The sequence below is a fragment of the Mobula birostris genome, chromosome 23 (genome assembly GCF_030028105.1).
Source record: "Mobula birostris isolate sMobBir1 chromosome 23, sMobBir1.hap1, whole genome shotgun sequence".
Classification (NCBI taxonomy): domain Eukaryota; kingdom Metazoa; phylum Chordata; class Chondrichthyes; order Myliobatiformes; family Myliobatidae; genus Mobula; species Mobula birostris.
The window spans coordinates 50,063,701-50,080,183 of record NC_092392.1 but is presented as its reverse complement, the minus strand read 5'-3'; the positions used below and the strand labels follow the sequence as shown (position 1 = coordinate 50,080,183).

At 41.1% G+C, this 16,483-nt stretch overlaps 1 protein-coding gene across 1 annotated transcript in view; it reads left to right on the top strand.

Annotated features, from left to right (window-relative positions):
• LOC140186731 (serine/threonine-protein kinase 33-like) overlaps positions 1 to 16,483 on the top strand; it is a 119,204-nt gene that overhangs the window by 84,730 nt on the left and 17,991 nt on the right. The window contains exons 5-10 of the mRNA XM_072241244.1: positions 8,285 to 8,423; positions 10,535 to 10,623; positions 11,372 to 11,465; positions 11,571 to 11,646; positions 14,470 to 14,582; positions 16,184 to 16,269. Coding sequence (XP_072097345.1) covers positions 8,285 to 8,423; positions 10,535 to 10,623; positions 11,372 to 11,465; positions 11,571 to 11,646; positions 14,470 to 14,582; positions 16,184 to 16,269 — 597 coding nt within the window. The remainder of the gene's footprint in view (positions 1 to 8,284; positions 8,424 to 10,534; positions 10,624 to 11,371; positions 11,466 to 11,570; positions 11,647 to 14,469; positions 14,583 to 16,183; positions 16,270 to 16,483) is intronic.

The following is a 16,483-nucleotide window of genomic DNA, read 5'->3' as shown; positions in this document are numbered from 1 at the left end:
CAAGTAGGCCATATACCTCCTTAAGACCATACCTACTTTTGTTTGCATTTTCAGGGAGCTATGGACCTGCACCCCAAGATCCCCCTGTACATCAATGCTTCTCAGGATCCTGCCATTAACTGTACACTTCTCTCTTAAATTTGACCTCGCAAAGTGCAGCAAGTTCCCCACCTAATGTCCTTCCACAATACAAAGGTGCCTTTACTAAACTAAAGGCCAATTAGTTCCATGGTAGCATGCTTTCAAGTGGGCTGACTCAGACACTAGCTTCTCTGTTTTATGGTTACACAGTGTGACAAGAACACTCCAACACCAAGTGCCCCTTTGATCCTTGTGGTTTTATAGGGTGTTAGTCATACCACACTGGGAGTATCTAAGAAAGGATGTGTGGATGTGCTGGCATCCACACTCTATGTAAAATACAGAGGAGGTTCAGGAGACTGATCCCGGGAATGAAAGAGTAAACTTATGAAGAGCATTTGATGGCTCTGGGCCTGTATTCATTAGAGTTTAGAAGAATGGGGGCGGGGGGGGGATCTCACTGAAACCTATCAAATACTGAAAGGCCGAGATAGAATGCGCCTGAAGAGGATGTTTCCTGTAGTCAAGTCAAGTCACTTTTACTGTCATTTCAACCATAACTACTGGTACAGTACACAGTAGAAACGAAACAATGATCCTCCAGGACCCTGGTGCTGCATGAAACAACACAAAACTACATTAGACAGGCCTACACAGGACTACATAACATGCACAAAACAGTGCAAGACAGTACAATAATTTATAAACAAGATAATATCCACAGTAAAGGACAACTTACAGTATAATAATAAATGATGTAAATGTAAACAATGTTTTAGCAGGAATTGAGAGAGAAATGAGCAAAAATTGCAAAGGGAGTGGAGTGGTGTTCAGTTGAGTGTGTGTGTGTGTGTGTAGGTTGGTGTCAGACTAGACTCTGGGAATTGAGGGGGAAGAAACTGTTACACAACCTGGCCGTGAGAGCCCGAGTGCTTTGGTGCCTTTTTCCAGATGGCAGGAGGGAGAAGAGTTTGTATGAGGGATGCGTGGGGTCCTTCACAATACTGTTTGCTTTGTGGATGCAGCGTGTGGTGTAAATGTCTGTGATGGCGGGAAGAGAAGTGGGGGAGTTGAGGACCAGCGGGCACAGCCTCAGAATAGAAGAATGTCTCTTTAGAACAGAGATGAGGAGGAATTTCGTTAGCCAGAGAATAGTGAATCTGTGGAATTTATAGCCCCTGATAGCTGTGCAGGCCAAATCATTGAGTGTATTTAAAGTGGAGATTGCTGGGTTCTTGATTAGTAAGGGTGTCAAAGTTTACAGGAAGAAAGTGGAAGAGTAGACTTGAGAGGGTTGATATATCAGCAGAGTAGACATGGTGGGCCAAATGGCTTAATTCTGTTCCTATGTCTTATGGTCATATGGTCTTGTACAGAGATGTTTTATTAAAACAATCTGGAATGTTCTGATCTTTCCTGTAACAATGAAGAGAAGAATCATTTCAGTTTGAATAGAACCAGTGACAGTCACTGGTTTCCTGACGGACAGCTGATCCCCAGTATGTTGGCATCTTCAAGGGAATTTTAAGCTGATTTGTCAGGAAACACAATGATACAGGGTGGAGAACCTGGTTGTACTCTGCTCAGTATTACTCTGTACTATCTTCAATTGCATATGATTTAATGTTAGAACAACACCCGATCTCAGCAGCTTCCAAACCAGCAGGTTAGATTGAAACTGTCCCTCAGTGGATGTTAATGATGATAATGATAATAATAATGAATTACTGTTTCTTTCCCAATTCATCGCTGGAAAACTCAAACTTTGGAAAATAAAGTGCACCTCTAGTTTAAATATAAGCTAGAGTGTGCCCGACAATAAGGAGTCAAGCAACCAGGAAACATGACTCTTCCCGTGGCAAAAACTGAAATTGCTCCATTTCAGGAATATAGTCATTTTGGGGCAGAACTTCAAGGGAAATAAATAAATAAATCATTGATAAGAGTGCAAGTCAAGTCAGGTCAATTCAAGTTTATTTTCATATGCGTAAGTAGGGTGAGGCACAACTGCAATGATAAACCTACTTAGAGCAGTATCATGGGCACAAAGATTCAGACAATACACAGAATATAAATTATATCAGACTGTGATAAAAACTGTGCAAAAGAAGAAATCAATGCAAAAAAAAGTGCAATGAGTGTTAAGTCCATAATAGATGGTTTGTAGTGTCCAGGGAGGGGTAGCACCTCTGGTGAAGGGGCTTGCCGTGTCCATTCCAGGGCAGCTCACTCATCTTAGGTCCCCACCGAACACTCAGCTCTCACCTGTGGCTCCAAAATCGTTGTTTGTATGCGTCAGCAATCACACCCCAGTACGCCACTTCGACAGGCTGAGGGTAGCTGGAGGACTTGTACCCGAGTGAGATAGGGACATGCCTGTCTTAGCATGCAAAGTCACTCTGGAGGACTGGGTGGATGAGGCCAATAGTGGGATCCAACAGCCAGGAAGCCGGTACTGCAATGCCCCTTGGAGAGCGAAGGGCATGCCAAGGTCATGATCATCTACTGTAATCAAAGAAGACACTAGTTTGTGATGCTTGTTCATACCAATGGACCCAGTCTTTTGAGATCGAGAGAACAGATCTGTCCTAATGTCGCGGCGTTTCCACTTTAAAACTCTCCCGCACAAGTTTTCTGTCATCGTTGGGTGCAAAGGACACAACTGCCAGTGTCTCATTGCTGAGGCAGGGTTAGGGTTGTGCTGTTTGGTTCAAGAAACCTGATGATTGTAGGAAAGTAAATATTCCTGAACCTGATGGTCTAAGAATTCTCCTGCCAGATATATTGTTAATTATATATTGTTGATTCCTAATGCTCTTCAAACTCAGCAACCAAGTGCTTTGGACATCATTCACACTCCATCAATAACTATAAAGACACCAATGGAACTTCTGTAAAAAAAAGTTGATTGAAAAATTTTTAAAAAACAGCAGATAGTGGAAATCTGAAATAAAAACAGTAAATGCAGGAGAAAGGCCACGAGCCCATTGCAAAAGCATTAGGTATTCCTTGTGGAGACAGCAATTTGTTTTCCCACTTAAAAGGCTATACTTTTAAAAGTTTGGCCAAATGTCCTTCAAGTGCAGCTGCCACTGAATATTCTTTCCTGGGTCTTGTCATTTCCCACTCCACTGCACATCAGATAGCAGGGAGCCAGGTTTTTCTACTGGGTGCAGACACACGCAACAGAAGTGAACTATTTAATGAGCACCACATTATCAGGAGATTAAATACATAACACCTTAACTAAAGTGAACTAGTCTATACTTGTCCAAATTAGAAACTTCCCATTCAAGCTTAAATTAGGAATCTACCTAAAATTATATGCAAGCCTCATAAGTGATAGTTAAGAGTGCAAAAGTTCTAAATCACATTTTAATTATGTAGCAATTGTTTATGTGAGTCATGATAACTGACAACATTAACAACATTAGTAAAATGATCTGTGCTGTAATGTTCTACAAACATATATTCTAATCCTTTGAAGGCTGCTCATATTCTTTCTCAAGCTTGTCTGGTGAGAAATACATGACTAATAGTTCTGCTTTGGTCATTGTTTAACTTTAAGTAAAGTTGCCAAAAAGCGCCCTCCTTCCGTTGGTGTGGTAATGGAAACGAATGAGGAAGAGGGAGGGTGCACATAGAACTACTGAACTGGAGAAGGAAAGAAACGAATGCTTTGAGCTATTTCCCAGTGGCCATGGCAACATTACTGGGATACACATATTGCATTCACAGTAAATGATGCTACCCTTCAATTTCCTTTAAATCTGTGGGCTCTGCACAAACTGTAACCTTTACACGGGTAAAGTGTGTGGATTTTTTTGCTACAGGTATTTGGAAGTTATGTGAAAGATGGGCATATCATGAATAATTTTCACAATAGATTTGTTGCAATATACCCTAAGAATCAGAACTGTGGACAAACTCTTTGCAACATAGGCAGAATGAGTTTTGTGGCTCAGACATTGTTGATGGGGCTCTTCACCTGCGATTCACAAGCATTTTCTGCAGTTCCTTTCTGTTTCCCTGTTCGATGAATCACTCCAAGTTCCCAATGGCAGCGAACAAAACCCATATTTAAACATGCTTTTCCCTAATTCTCTCCGATAAACATAAACCTAATGTTACAAAGTTATCAAATGTTATCATCCAACTGAGTGTCTAGGAAAGCTCACTGCTGGAAAAAGAAAATAGTAATTAAAGTTAACACTGTACAACATTTCACTTTCTCACCAACATAATTAGTGACAAGACTTTAAATTATTATGGTGTCATATGGTAATGCAGCGTGGAAACAAACACTTCACTCCATCTCATCCATGCGGACCAAGGTGCCCACCTAAGCTAGTCCCATTTGCCAGCATTTGACCCATATCCCTCTAACCTTTCCTATCTATGCACTTAATCAAATGTCTTTTGATTAAGGAGAGGGGAGGAGAAGATGGCGGCGCGACGCAGCGCGAGTGGCCGCTCTGAAGTAATATCATATCTGTAAGTAGATACTGTGCACAATCCTGATTTGATGGAGACAGACGTGAGAAGCACAGAGGAACATCTGGAGAGACTCCTAAAATGCCTGCTTCGCTGCCGCTGCTACTGTGCGATTGAGAATCTCTGGAGGGAAGGCCCCAAATCCTCAGCTTTGCCTATTGCTTGTTGCTGGGTCCGGGGTCGAAGCACTCTGCAGAGATGGTGCTCGGTGCTCAGTGTCGGAGGGCTGGTTGGAGGCTCGATGTTTTTGGACGGACTCAAGAGTCGGTTGTGGTCGAGTGCTTCCAAGGTGCTGCAACGGCAAGTTTGCGGCGTTGGAGGTTCATGGCAGGGAGAGTTTTTCTTCCTTCTACCATCTGCGTGAGATGTTGGGACTTTCAAGAGACTTTGAGACTTTTTTTTACTGTGCCCATTGTTTGTTCTTTATCAAATTACGGTATTGCTTTGCACTGTTGTAATTATATGTTATAATTATGTGGTTTTTGTCAGTTTTTTTTAAGTCTTGGTTTGTCTTGTGTTTCAGTGATATCATACTGGAGGAACATTGTATCATTTCTTATTGCATGCATTACTAAATGACAATAAAAGAGGACTGTGTGTCCTCATAATCTAAATGCTGTTATTGTACCTGTCTCAACCACTTTCTCTGGCAGCTAATTCTGTATACACTCTGCCCTCTGTATGAAGAAGTTGGCCCTCCTATTTCTTAGAAATCTTTTCTCTCTCACCTGCCCTCTAGTTTTTTGGTTCAAAGTCTTGTTTCAAGTCGATTTTGAAATAACTGTTTAAAATCATGAGACCACTTCTGAAACGAGAAACCAGAAGTTAACAGACAATTCAGAGCAATGCATTTTTGCTGAAGATTAACTTCAGAGTAAAGCTTATTGCCTGAAAATACACCCTGGGTTTCTAGCGCTAAGTGTAAAATATAGTCAATCAATGCATTATGGTCTACGTCCGAAATACATTTTCTGGTGTTACAGTAGCGCAGCAACTTTTGCAATGCTCTTAAAGCTTGGGGTGTAGGAGTTTGGAGTTCAGTTCCGACGCCATCTGTAAGAAGCTTGTGTGTCCTTCCCCTGGGTGTGTGGGTTTTCTCTGAGTACTCCAGTTTCCTCCCACAATCCAAAGATGTACTGGTTAGTAATTTAATTGGTCATTGTAAACAGCCCTGTGATTAGACTCGGGTTAGATTGGTGCGCTGCTGTGTTGTACAGCTCATCGCGTCAAACGGGCCTGTTCCACGCTGTTTCTGTAAATAAGTAAAACACTCGATGCTATTCCATTGCATCCTGCAGCCCTTCGGTCTGTTCAAGCTACCTTGAATTCCTCTAACTCCTTTAGAGAGATTGAATGCTTCCTCCAGGCTTTCTATAAGTACCATACTTTAGAGAAATCTTTTGTTTTTGAAAAACCAGATGCTTGATTTCACTTATTTCAGATCAATACTTTCTCCAAGACTTCCTTTAAACAAAACTTAACATCATTCTCAATGTGAATTTGCAGCAGCTTTGTTCTTTATGGGACATAAGATTTTCACCATTCCTAACCAGGGGACACTTGTCTCTGAAAATCTGAAGTTCTGCATTTCTCTCCCCTTGTGCTTTTGAGGAAACACCTTTTGAAGGTGTCCTCGATGCTGAGGAGGCTGGTGCCCATCATGGAGCTGGCTGAGTTTGCCACTTTCTGCAGCTTTTATTCATCCTGTGCAGTGCCCCATCCACGTCAGACGGTGATGCAACCAGTTAGAATGCTCTCCACATTACATTTGTAGGAATTTGCGAGAGTCTCTGGTGACATACCCAGTGACCTGTGATCTCTGTCTCGGAGGCTGATGTCAGAATATCTTTCAAGAGGGCGACCCCTTGCAAGGCGTCAGGGCCTGATGGTGTATCTGGGAGGGCTCTGAAAACCTGTGCCAACCAACTGGTGGGAGGGTTCAAGAACGTCTTCAATCTCTCACAGCTGCAGTCAGAGTTTCCCAACTGCCTCAAAAAGGTGACAATCATACCAATGCCCATAAAGAGCAGGGTGAGCTTCCTCAATGACTACTACCCCATGGCTCTCACATCTACTGCAATGAAGTGCTTTGAGGCTAAAGGCTGCAGTCCCAGTGGTGAGGACCAAGAAGGAGCTGGCGGAGTGCTTGCAGTACAGCTTTGAGTCGGTGGGCGGGACACTATTTAGGGATTCCTCATTAAGTCTGAATAAATACGTCACAGTTATCACCAACTTCATCAAGACCTGTGTGCATGAGTGTGTGCTTTCAAGAACATACTGAACATAGCCAAACTAAAAGCCATGGATGAACCAGAGATTCATAGTCTGCTGAGGGCTAGATCTGTGGCAGTCGAGACCGGTGATCTAGAACTATACTGGAAGTCCATGGTATGACCTATGGAAGGCTATTTTAAGAGCTTAAAAACAATTTGATTAAGGTTACAGATGGAATCAGATGCACACCACTTCTGGGAGGTTTTGCAGGTCATGACTTCCTACAAAGCAAAAGCTAACAACATGAATGGCCATGATTCTTCACTCCCAGGTGAACTCTACGCCTTTTATGCATGCTTTAAGAGGGAGAGTATAACTACATCTGTGCGAATCTCTGCAGGTCTAATTTTCTTTCTCCTAGGTGAGCTGCTGCCAACCACAGCCGATGAACCCTATCTGCCTGAAGCGACTGGTTTTAAAGTGCCTGTAACCCACCTTTATCTCTTTTCCTGTCAGTAGAAATGGTACACTGGGTTTAGTGGTTAAAGCATATGTGAAGACCAAAAGTTGGACTTGGCTGTCAGAGGCTATTTGAATGCACACCATTGAGAGCATTTAATATGTTGTGGGAGCTTATCCCCACTACCTGCCCCGGCTACAACAACCTTAACGAATCTCCATAATATTCCATTAAAATGATAATTTGAATATGAGGCAACTACATTTTTCATGTATCTGATTTCATCCTTTCCAAAGCAGCAATCTAAACAAAATAACTTACAGTACATTGTTGTAATAGTTAATGGGTGGGGGGGGGGGGGGGAGGAGAATAACTTTGCATTCAGATGCTGACATTTGTACAGCACTTTCTGTCAACCATTGACCCCTTGTCTGTGCCTTTCCTTCTGCAGGCAGGTTCACAGGTAGACAACAAGCTTCTCAATAGCTTTTCTGAAGAGAAAAGTGCATAAGTATTTGAAAATTCCCATTAAACCCCTGTTCTGCATTGATTGCCTCAACAAGGTATCCTGTGGAGAAGAAAAGTGTAATTACCATAAGTGCTGGATTTCCAAGGGTGGATGTCGGAAGTTGCCATAAGTTTTTACAATAAAGATGACATGAGCTAACAGTTTCACAATCATACAGATACTAGCTAGTGTCCCTTTACATACTGCTAATGATGCAAATGCATTATCAAGTTTAACTGATTTTATTAAAAATAAGATTTTTTGGAAGTTTGTATTTTTGGTTACCTAACGTGCTTCTATCTATCTGATGACTTCCTATAGAACCCATGGTACGGTAGCTAGTAAGATGAAACTAGTGTTAGAATCTAATCAGACTTAGGGGTTTCTATGAGCTGTCCATAAAGATCTTAAAGGTATTTTACTTATTTGCTCATTCTCAATATTATTACTCCCTTTTTGAGCAGTGTCAGGTACAGTAATTGATCAATGCACAGTCTACCCTTCTCCATTTCTCCTTACTCACTCAGAAAGTATACCTGGTCATTGAATTCTGCAAACTTGGAGAGTTGAAGGGAATTCTCGCAGAGAAAGGCCATCTGAACGAATCCGAAACCAAGCATATTATCTCGAGCTTAGCAAGTGCAATCTTTTACCTCCACAAAAATGGTAAGATACTCTTTACATTAATAGTTATAGCATTGTAATGATCATGATTACTTATGTAATCATGGTAGCATGATAGTACAGCGGTTGGCAATGGTAAGATTGAGGTTGAATTCCCACCATCTCTAAGGAATTTTTATGTTCTCCCTGTAACCATGCGTGTTTCCTGCGGCTACTTCGGTTTCCTCCCATGTTTCAAAGATGTACATTTAGGGTTAGTGAGTTGTGAGCATGTTATGTTAGTGCTGGAAGTATGACGACACTTCAAAGATTCGAAAGATTCAGAGATTCAAAGTGCATTTATTATCGAAGTTATAAAACTTTGAGATTTGTTTGCTTAACAGGCAGTCGTAAAGCAAGGAACCCGAAAGCCCACTCGTGGCCTGCCCAGCGCAATCCCTCCACAAACAAGAGAAAATCTGCCGATGCTGGAAATCCAAGCAACACACACAAAATACTGGAGGAACTCAGCAGGCCAGGCAGCAGCTATGGAAAATAGTACCATGGTGTTTTGGGCCGAGACCCTTCAAAGGGTCTTGGCCCGAAACGTTGACTGTACTCTATTCCATAGATGCTGCCTGGCTAGCTGAGTTCCTCCGGCACTTTATGTGTGTTTCCAGCGCAATCCCTGCTGATTTGATGAAATGACGTTTTGACGTTCATGTGAAAATCAAAGCTATTCTTTAATTATTCAAAGAGAAGATGGGTGAACTCATTAACTGAATCCACTTGCAACTGCTGTTCACTTCAATCTCCAGAAAGTAGGCAATTTTTGCCTCATTCTAACTTCACTAAAGTGTAAAAATCCACCTATGAAAAGCTGGAAAAGTGCTCATCTGTGACAGTTTTGTGTACATGACAAAGAGTTTGTGCATTGTGTGTGATCCGCAATCCAGATATAAAATACTACAAAACTGCGATACCTTTCAGAAATGCCTTCTTTGTTTGAATTTCCATTCAAACCCATATCTGCAGAAATAATATTTCCGTAAACCAACTAAGCCAACTTTAAGATTGTATTTTTGTAATGGATAAGCGTTTTAAAAACTCTTTGATACATTTAGCAGAAATTGGTGAATTTGTTATTCCAGTAAGATGGTGACACTCTCAGACGCATCAGCTACTATAGGGCCAACCAAAGAGGTTATTGTCTTTTTTACATGAATTTTATATGATTGCAAAACCCTGCCACACATTAAGAATTTAAAGTACTACAGGTCTGCCCCATTAGCAAGTGGCTCATTGGCCGAGAAACTGAAGTCATTGGACTTGGTGGGAATCGCGCTGCTGCCTGCATCGGAGAGGTGTCAGTGCACAAGAGCAGTGTGCAGTCTAGCAGCGAGAGATCACATTGGTTGGTTTTCTTGTGATCGCGGGGCCAGGTTGGACATTGTTAATGTAGAATGCTGCAAGTCCAATTCACTGGTTTATTGTGGATGGCCGGTGAGCTGCGACACCTGGATCGTAGCGAGAACCAGGCCTATTTACAGCGGCCCAGGAGAGCTGCAGGTGTAGGAGTCAATGCACTCCACCGGAGCACTGGAGGTGGTGCGGTACGGCACCTACGCTGGGGTCATACGTTGCTGCCTCCCAATGTTCGCTGGGCAGAAGACAAGCCATAATGTGTTCCACTGCAGAAAGCTGCAACATTCATGAACTCAGGGATTTGGACTATCTATTTTTAGGGTGACTATTTTATTGTTATGTTACATGTGCAATATGTGCCTTGTGCCGTGTATGACTGTTGGTTCTGTGTTCTGCACCTTGGCCTTGGAGTGATATTGTTTCGTTAGGCTTATTCATGGGTATGCATGTATGATTGAATGACAATTAAACTCGAACTTGAATGTATTTACTACAGCCACTAATAAACACTAATAACATCCACTAGGGTTAAGAAATCTGGTTTTAAATATATGAAATTACACCATTGATGGATTACAATGCTCTTATCAGCTTTTTAGTATGTAGAAGAAAAATGAACTGTCAATGTAATTGTTCACTTTAAAACTAAAAATTGTAGGAACCCCCAATGTCAGGAACACAAGCACAGTAATTCCATTCATTTACCTGTTTTACTCTCAAACACTCAATATTTTCTTCATTCTCTTCAGATATTATTCACAGGGATCTAAAGCTGGAAAATATCCTGGTGAAAAGTAATGATAATGCAGATGAAGAAGATCTGAAACTTAACATCAAAGTAAGTCTTACTAGTCACACAAACTTTGTCCTCACAGATTTCCCCCTCACTCCTTCATCTATTCACAATAGAACTGACAGACTGGAATTGAACAGCTGGAATTGACAGACTGTGATAAAAACAAATAAGTTTAAAACAATTAGCAGGTCAGGAATCATCTGTGAGGAAAAAATCTGAGTTAATTTTCCAGATCCAAGAACTTTCATTTGACAATCTTGGCATTTAATGTCCAATCTTGGTGCTCCTGGATATTAAGATTCAACCATACTGGTGCATCTGATAGTACACATAGACTGGACCAGATAAGGAACAGGAGTTTCTTTTCCTGAAGGATATAAAAGGGTTTTTAAAGGAAATCCAGTAGTTTCATGCTTTCCACTACTTTTAAAAACTCCCAGGAGTATTTAGTTACCTGAATTTAAATTCCCTGGATGCCATGGTGAGATTTAAATTTGGGTCTTTGGCTGAATAGTTTAGATCATTAGCTACTAGTTTAGTAACTTAACCTTGACACTACCATACTGCATATGGCACGCGACCATCACCTTGTGTATTAAAAGACTGTTTTCACATCCACGCTGTGGTGGTGAGTGGTTGGTAATGCCATCCCAGTGAAGTACCAGATTGCTGGCATTTCCTAGCCAAAGGAAAAGGTACTAGTGGACCTTATTCTCTCGGATGGGATTGTAGCAGCTGGCATTTGACAAAGAAAGGGGAATACACTAAGTAGGACTTGCTTTCTTTGCAGGTGACAGATTTCGGCTTGTCCGTGTTGAAAGATGGCGCTGGAGTTGGCTGTGAATCAATGTTACAGGACACCTGTGGCACACCTTTATACATGGGTGAGGGGGCTGGTACTTTAATCGGGTCACACAATGGGGAACAACATTGAAAACTGCTGGGTTTTTTAACGTAACATTTCTAATACTTGTCCTGTTATTCAACAGCCCCAGAAATCATTAATAACTATGACTACAGTCAGCAGTGTGATCTCTGGAGCATTGGCATCATCATGTACACCTTGTAGGTACACTCCTCACTGTTTTATTTGACGGGGTGGGGGGGGTGGATTCTTTATATTACTTCTGAACGAATGTGTCTTAAACAATCCATGATTTGAAAAAAATTACCCTCAGGATCCATTGCACCCAGCATAAGCTACTCTTACATCCATGAAAATACAAACTAAGCCTAGTGCATTCTCCTTGATACATAACTTGAGAGTCTTAGAGAGATGGGGCACAGAAACAGTCCCTTCAGCCCACTGAATCCACACCAAATATCAACCACACTTCCTCCATTGATTCCATTATTGATTCTCCCTACCTTCTTTTGCAACAGGTATACAACTCCCACCAGAGAGATTTAACTAGGACCACTTAAGCTAACAACCTGTACATCTTTGGGATGTAGGAGGAATCAGAGCACTCATATGCTCTTAGGGAGAAGCTGCACACTCTACACAAGATCACAGCTGAAGTCTCCAGGTCTCCAGGTCTCCGGCACTTTGAGGCAGAGGCTCTACTCTTTGCGCCACTGCCTCAAAGTGCCAGAGACCTGGGTTCAATCCTGATCTCAGGTGCTATCTTGCATAGAGGTGGTGTGGATTTGGAATTTAAGGGCCAGAAAATTCAAAGTTCAAAGTACTTTTTTAATCAAAGTACATACTCTATATATTACCATATGTTACCTTGAGATTCATTTTCTTGAAGGCATTAACAGGGATAAAAAGAAATTTTACGAAAACAGTACATAAACATACAAAGACTGAAAGACATCAATGTGCAAAAGAAGACATAATGTGTAAATAAAAATAATACTGAGAACATGAGTTGTAAAGAGTCCTTGAAAGTGAGTCAGTAGATCATGGAAAACTAGGCATGAATTCACCTTTCTGGATTCTTGCAAATAATAGTGACTTTGTAATGGCCTCATTAAGGGTTATGGGGAAAAGGTAGGTAGGTGGAGATGAGTCCATGGTCAGATCAGCCATGATCTTATTGAATGGTCGATGGGCCAGATGGCCTACTCTTACTCCTAATCCTTATGTTCTTATCATGCAAAAGGGCCTGACAGCTTTAAAATAAAGAATATGTTGCACAGGATAAACATAAAATTTTCACTTGAAGTCTTGTCCAAAACTGAAATGTGTTAGTTCTGAATGTTCGACATATGAACATACATTTGGGAGACCAGTGGGATGGAGTTGCCAACTGGTGCAGAGCTGTAGGCTTCTTCTGGGGAGGAATGAGGCATTTCCGACTGCCCTAGTTCCCCTTCCCACACCTTTCGTGAAACAATTGGGGGCTGGGTCACGCTGAGCGGAGCTGGGAGCACCGAACATAGAACATAGTTCACTCACTGAACGTCCGCTGTTTCCATGCCTGCTCGCTCTCTTGTCATAGTTGTTCTGTGATCCTCTCCCACCCGCAGTTTTTGTTTGTTTCTGACTTATGACCAGTTCTCAAGTTGAAAACCCAGTCATAATCTAGGGAGTGACCTTAAGCAAGTCAGGACCATAATGAAGATGTCATTGTCACACATGGGATAGTGTAGACAAGTTACAGACAGAGAAACATATGCTGAGAGTTTGGATAGTGCAAGATTTAGGGTAATCTTTGAGGGACGTCAGCACAGAATCATGTCCATTCATATAGTTGAATAGCAAAATTCAACATTGTTTCAATGATTAGGATCAAAGATCAACTTTATTCATCACTTTCATGTACATGTAATTTGCTGTGGTGTGTTGGTCAGGGCACAATGTGCAACAATAGAACAACAGTCAACAATTAGTAAGAGTAAAGAATTATATATTAAAAAGTTGAAGGTTGAAGTACAAATATAAAATAAAATGTGCATAAAACCATAATTACCTACATGTATTTACAATGTAAACGGCATTATAAAAAAGTGGTTTAAAGTGTTCAAATCACCTTGTATGCTGTAATGCTGTTTACATAGTAAATACATTATAACTAATGGCAGTCATAGGTTTGGAATCCTTGGCATCTTCATAAACAAGGACATGTTTGACATGAGAGGAGGCTGCAGTATTTTAGAAATGACTCTTAGATGGCTTGTTGATTGTCAGTGATACAGAGGATCTGCCATTAAAGCTGGCAGCGCAATCAGATCAAGACTGTGTCACAAGTCGCTGCTTAATTTCCACTGCTGGGACCCCATCATGAAATACAGGTTTCCCCCGCTATCGGAAGGTAGAGCGTTCCTATGAAACTGTTTGTAAGCCGAAATGTCGTAAAGCGAAGAAGCAATTACCATTAACTTATATGGCAAAAATTTTTGAGCGTTCCCAGACCCAAAAAATAACCTACCAAATCATAACAAATAACACGAACATATAGTAAAAGCAGGAATGATATGATAAATACACAGCCTATATAAAGTAGAAATAATGTATGTACAGTGTAGTTTCACTTAACAAAATGGGGAAGACAGCGAGCCAAAATCGATTTGGAGAAAAAAAATCGGCACGAACACGCATGCGCACACAACTGCCCGCACAAGGCTTCACGGTCATGGTAGTCTTTCTCGGGGTAAACACACGTATAATGCGGGGGTCTTTTTTACGTAAAAGTGAAAATCCTCTTTGGTTAGCGAAAACAGGTAATGTAGGTCTTTCATAACAGCAAGCTGTCATAAAGCAAACATTCGAAAAACGGGCCACCTGTATTGGTTTTACCTCAAGGAACCAAATTAATCAAATTCTTTAACTAAATTCATTAGAACGCCCAGCTGACTACCATACCCTAGGCGTCAGTAAAAGCATGGAGCTAATGGTGAAGGTAAAATAATAGGAATTCTTTATTTTCCTTTGTTTTGTAGGCTGTGTGGTCAAGCTCCTTTTACAGCTACAACATCAGAAGAGCTGTATCAGAAAATCAAGAAAGGGGAGCTGGATTTTTCTCACTCGTCTCTGATGTCACTTAGTGAGAGTGGTAAGACTTGTCTGTCTTTGTTAAGTACAGCTTTTCATAAATTCTATTGTAATTCTTTACTTTCCTGTAAATGCCTGCAAAAATGAATCTTGAAGTCGTATAAGTACACTCAGTGGCTACTTTACTAGATACAGCTGCTCGTTAATCCAAACATCTAATCAGCTAATCATGGTGCAGCAACTCAATGCATAAAAGCACACAGACATGGTTAGGAAGTTCAGTTGTTGTTCAGACTAAGCATCAGAATGGGAAAGACATGTCATCTAAGTGACTTTGACCATGGAATGATTGTTGGCTCTATGCAAAAAAATCAGACATGGAGCATCACATTGACAGGACTTGTCACCAGCTCAGATGAAAGTTCTTTGAGTCGAGACAGTGACTTGTATTATGTGGAGTAACGTTCCCATTTTCTATGGAACTGTACACATTTGCTAGTGAAACAAGGGACAACTGCTTTATCATTGTACTGTATGTTGCTTTACAGAAGACATTACTGTGAAATTTTCTTATTAGAGTACTGAGTAGCAGTGTCACAGTGATATCGATAGTAGAACTGTCTGCGTGAAACGTCACTGTTTTCCCTGTGACTGTGAGTTTCCTTTCAGTGCTCAGTTTCCTCTGACATCCTAAGGATGTGAAGGTTGGTTGGTTGCTTGCTTGGGCATTGTAAATTGTTCCCTGGATGTTGGTGACAGGTAGAATTTCAGGGGGAGTTTAGTGAACAGTGGGAAATAAAATAGGACTGCTATAGAATTAGTACAAGTAGGTGGTTTGTAGTCAGTGTGGACCTGGTGAGTTCCTCCAATCTCACTAATAGTCTTACTCAAAATGCAGGACACAATAATTGGCAAATATTTCATTATTGTCACATGTATTGAGGTAGAGTAAGAAACTCTGTTTTGTATGACATCCGTACAGATCATTGCACAACATTAATAGATCGAAGTAGTATAATGAAAAAGTAGAAACAGAATGCAGAACATTGTGCTACATTTACAGAGAAAGTGCGGCGTAGGCAAACGATAAGGTCCAGTGCCATGACAAAGTACCCTGTGAGGTCAAAGGACTCATGGGAGGAGGAGAAAAGACACAATATCTGAGGTGGGTGGGGTATCAATTATGTTAACTTCTTTGCCAAAGCAGCGAGAAGTGTAGACAAGAGTCCATGGAGGGAGGCTGGTTTCTGTGATGTGATGAGCAGAGTCTTAGGGCCTACATAAAAGCACAAGCTCTTTCTGCATGCTGAAGGTATCTTTATTCTGAAGAGCAGATGAAAAGTCGAAGTTCCCTGTCAGAAAGGCAAAATGACTCTGAATAATTCTCCCAAGAACTTACCATGCGTGCTAGGCATGCAAGATGTCAACTCCCTGATTATAGAATGCCTGGCATTTATATGAAGATGTTGAACAAGGAACGGATAGCTACGCTGCTGGGTTTCCTGTGGGCCAACAATCTTTGTAGCCATGTGATGCCGTTCAGCCAGTTCTCCTTACAGTTCTACTGTCACACATGAAAGAATTGTTTTAATGCGCTAGGATTATTCTCAAAAATGTTCACAACATGACTAATACATTCCATTTTGGATTTCTTTTCAACAGGACACTGTGTGTTAAAAGGCCTACTGATAGTGGATCCAGCCCACAGAATGACAGCTAGTGAACTGCTAAATCACCATTGGATAACAGTGAGCACTTATTAATACTTTGTTTTGTAGCATGAAATTGATCATAGTGCACAAATGTGCATTGCTTATTCAGCCGTACATATTCAGACAGATATAACTGTGCAGTTTTGCTTTTGTCTTTATCGCAAGTGGGTTTTTCATTTAGTTGCTATTCATTATATTCCTTTATCAGCTCCTGCCCATCAAGTCTTTACTGACTCAAGGAACAATGCCA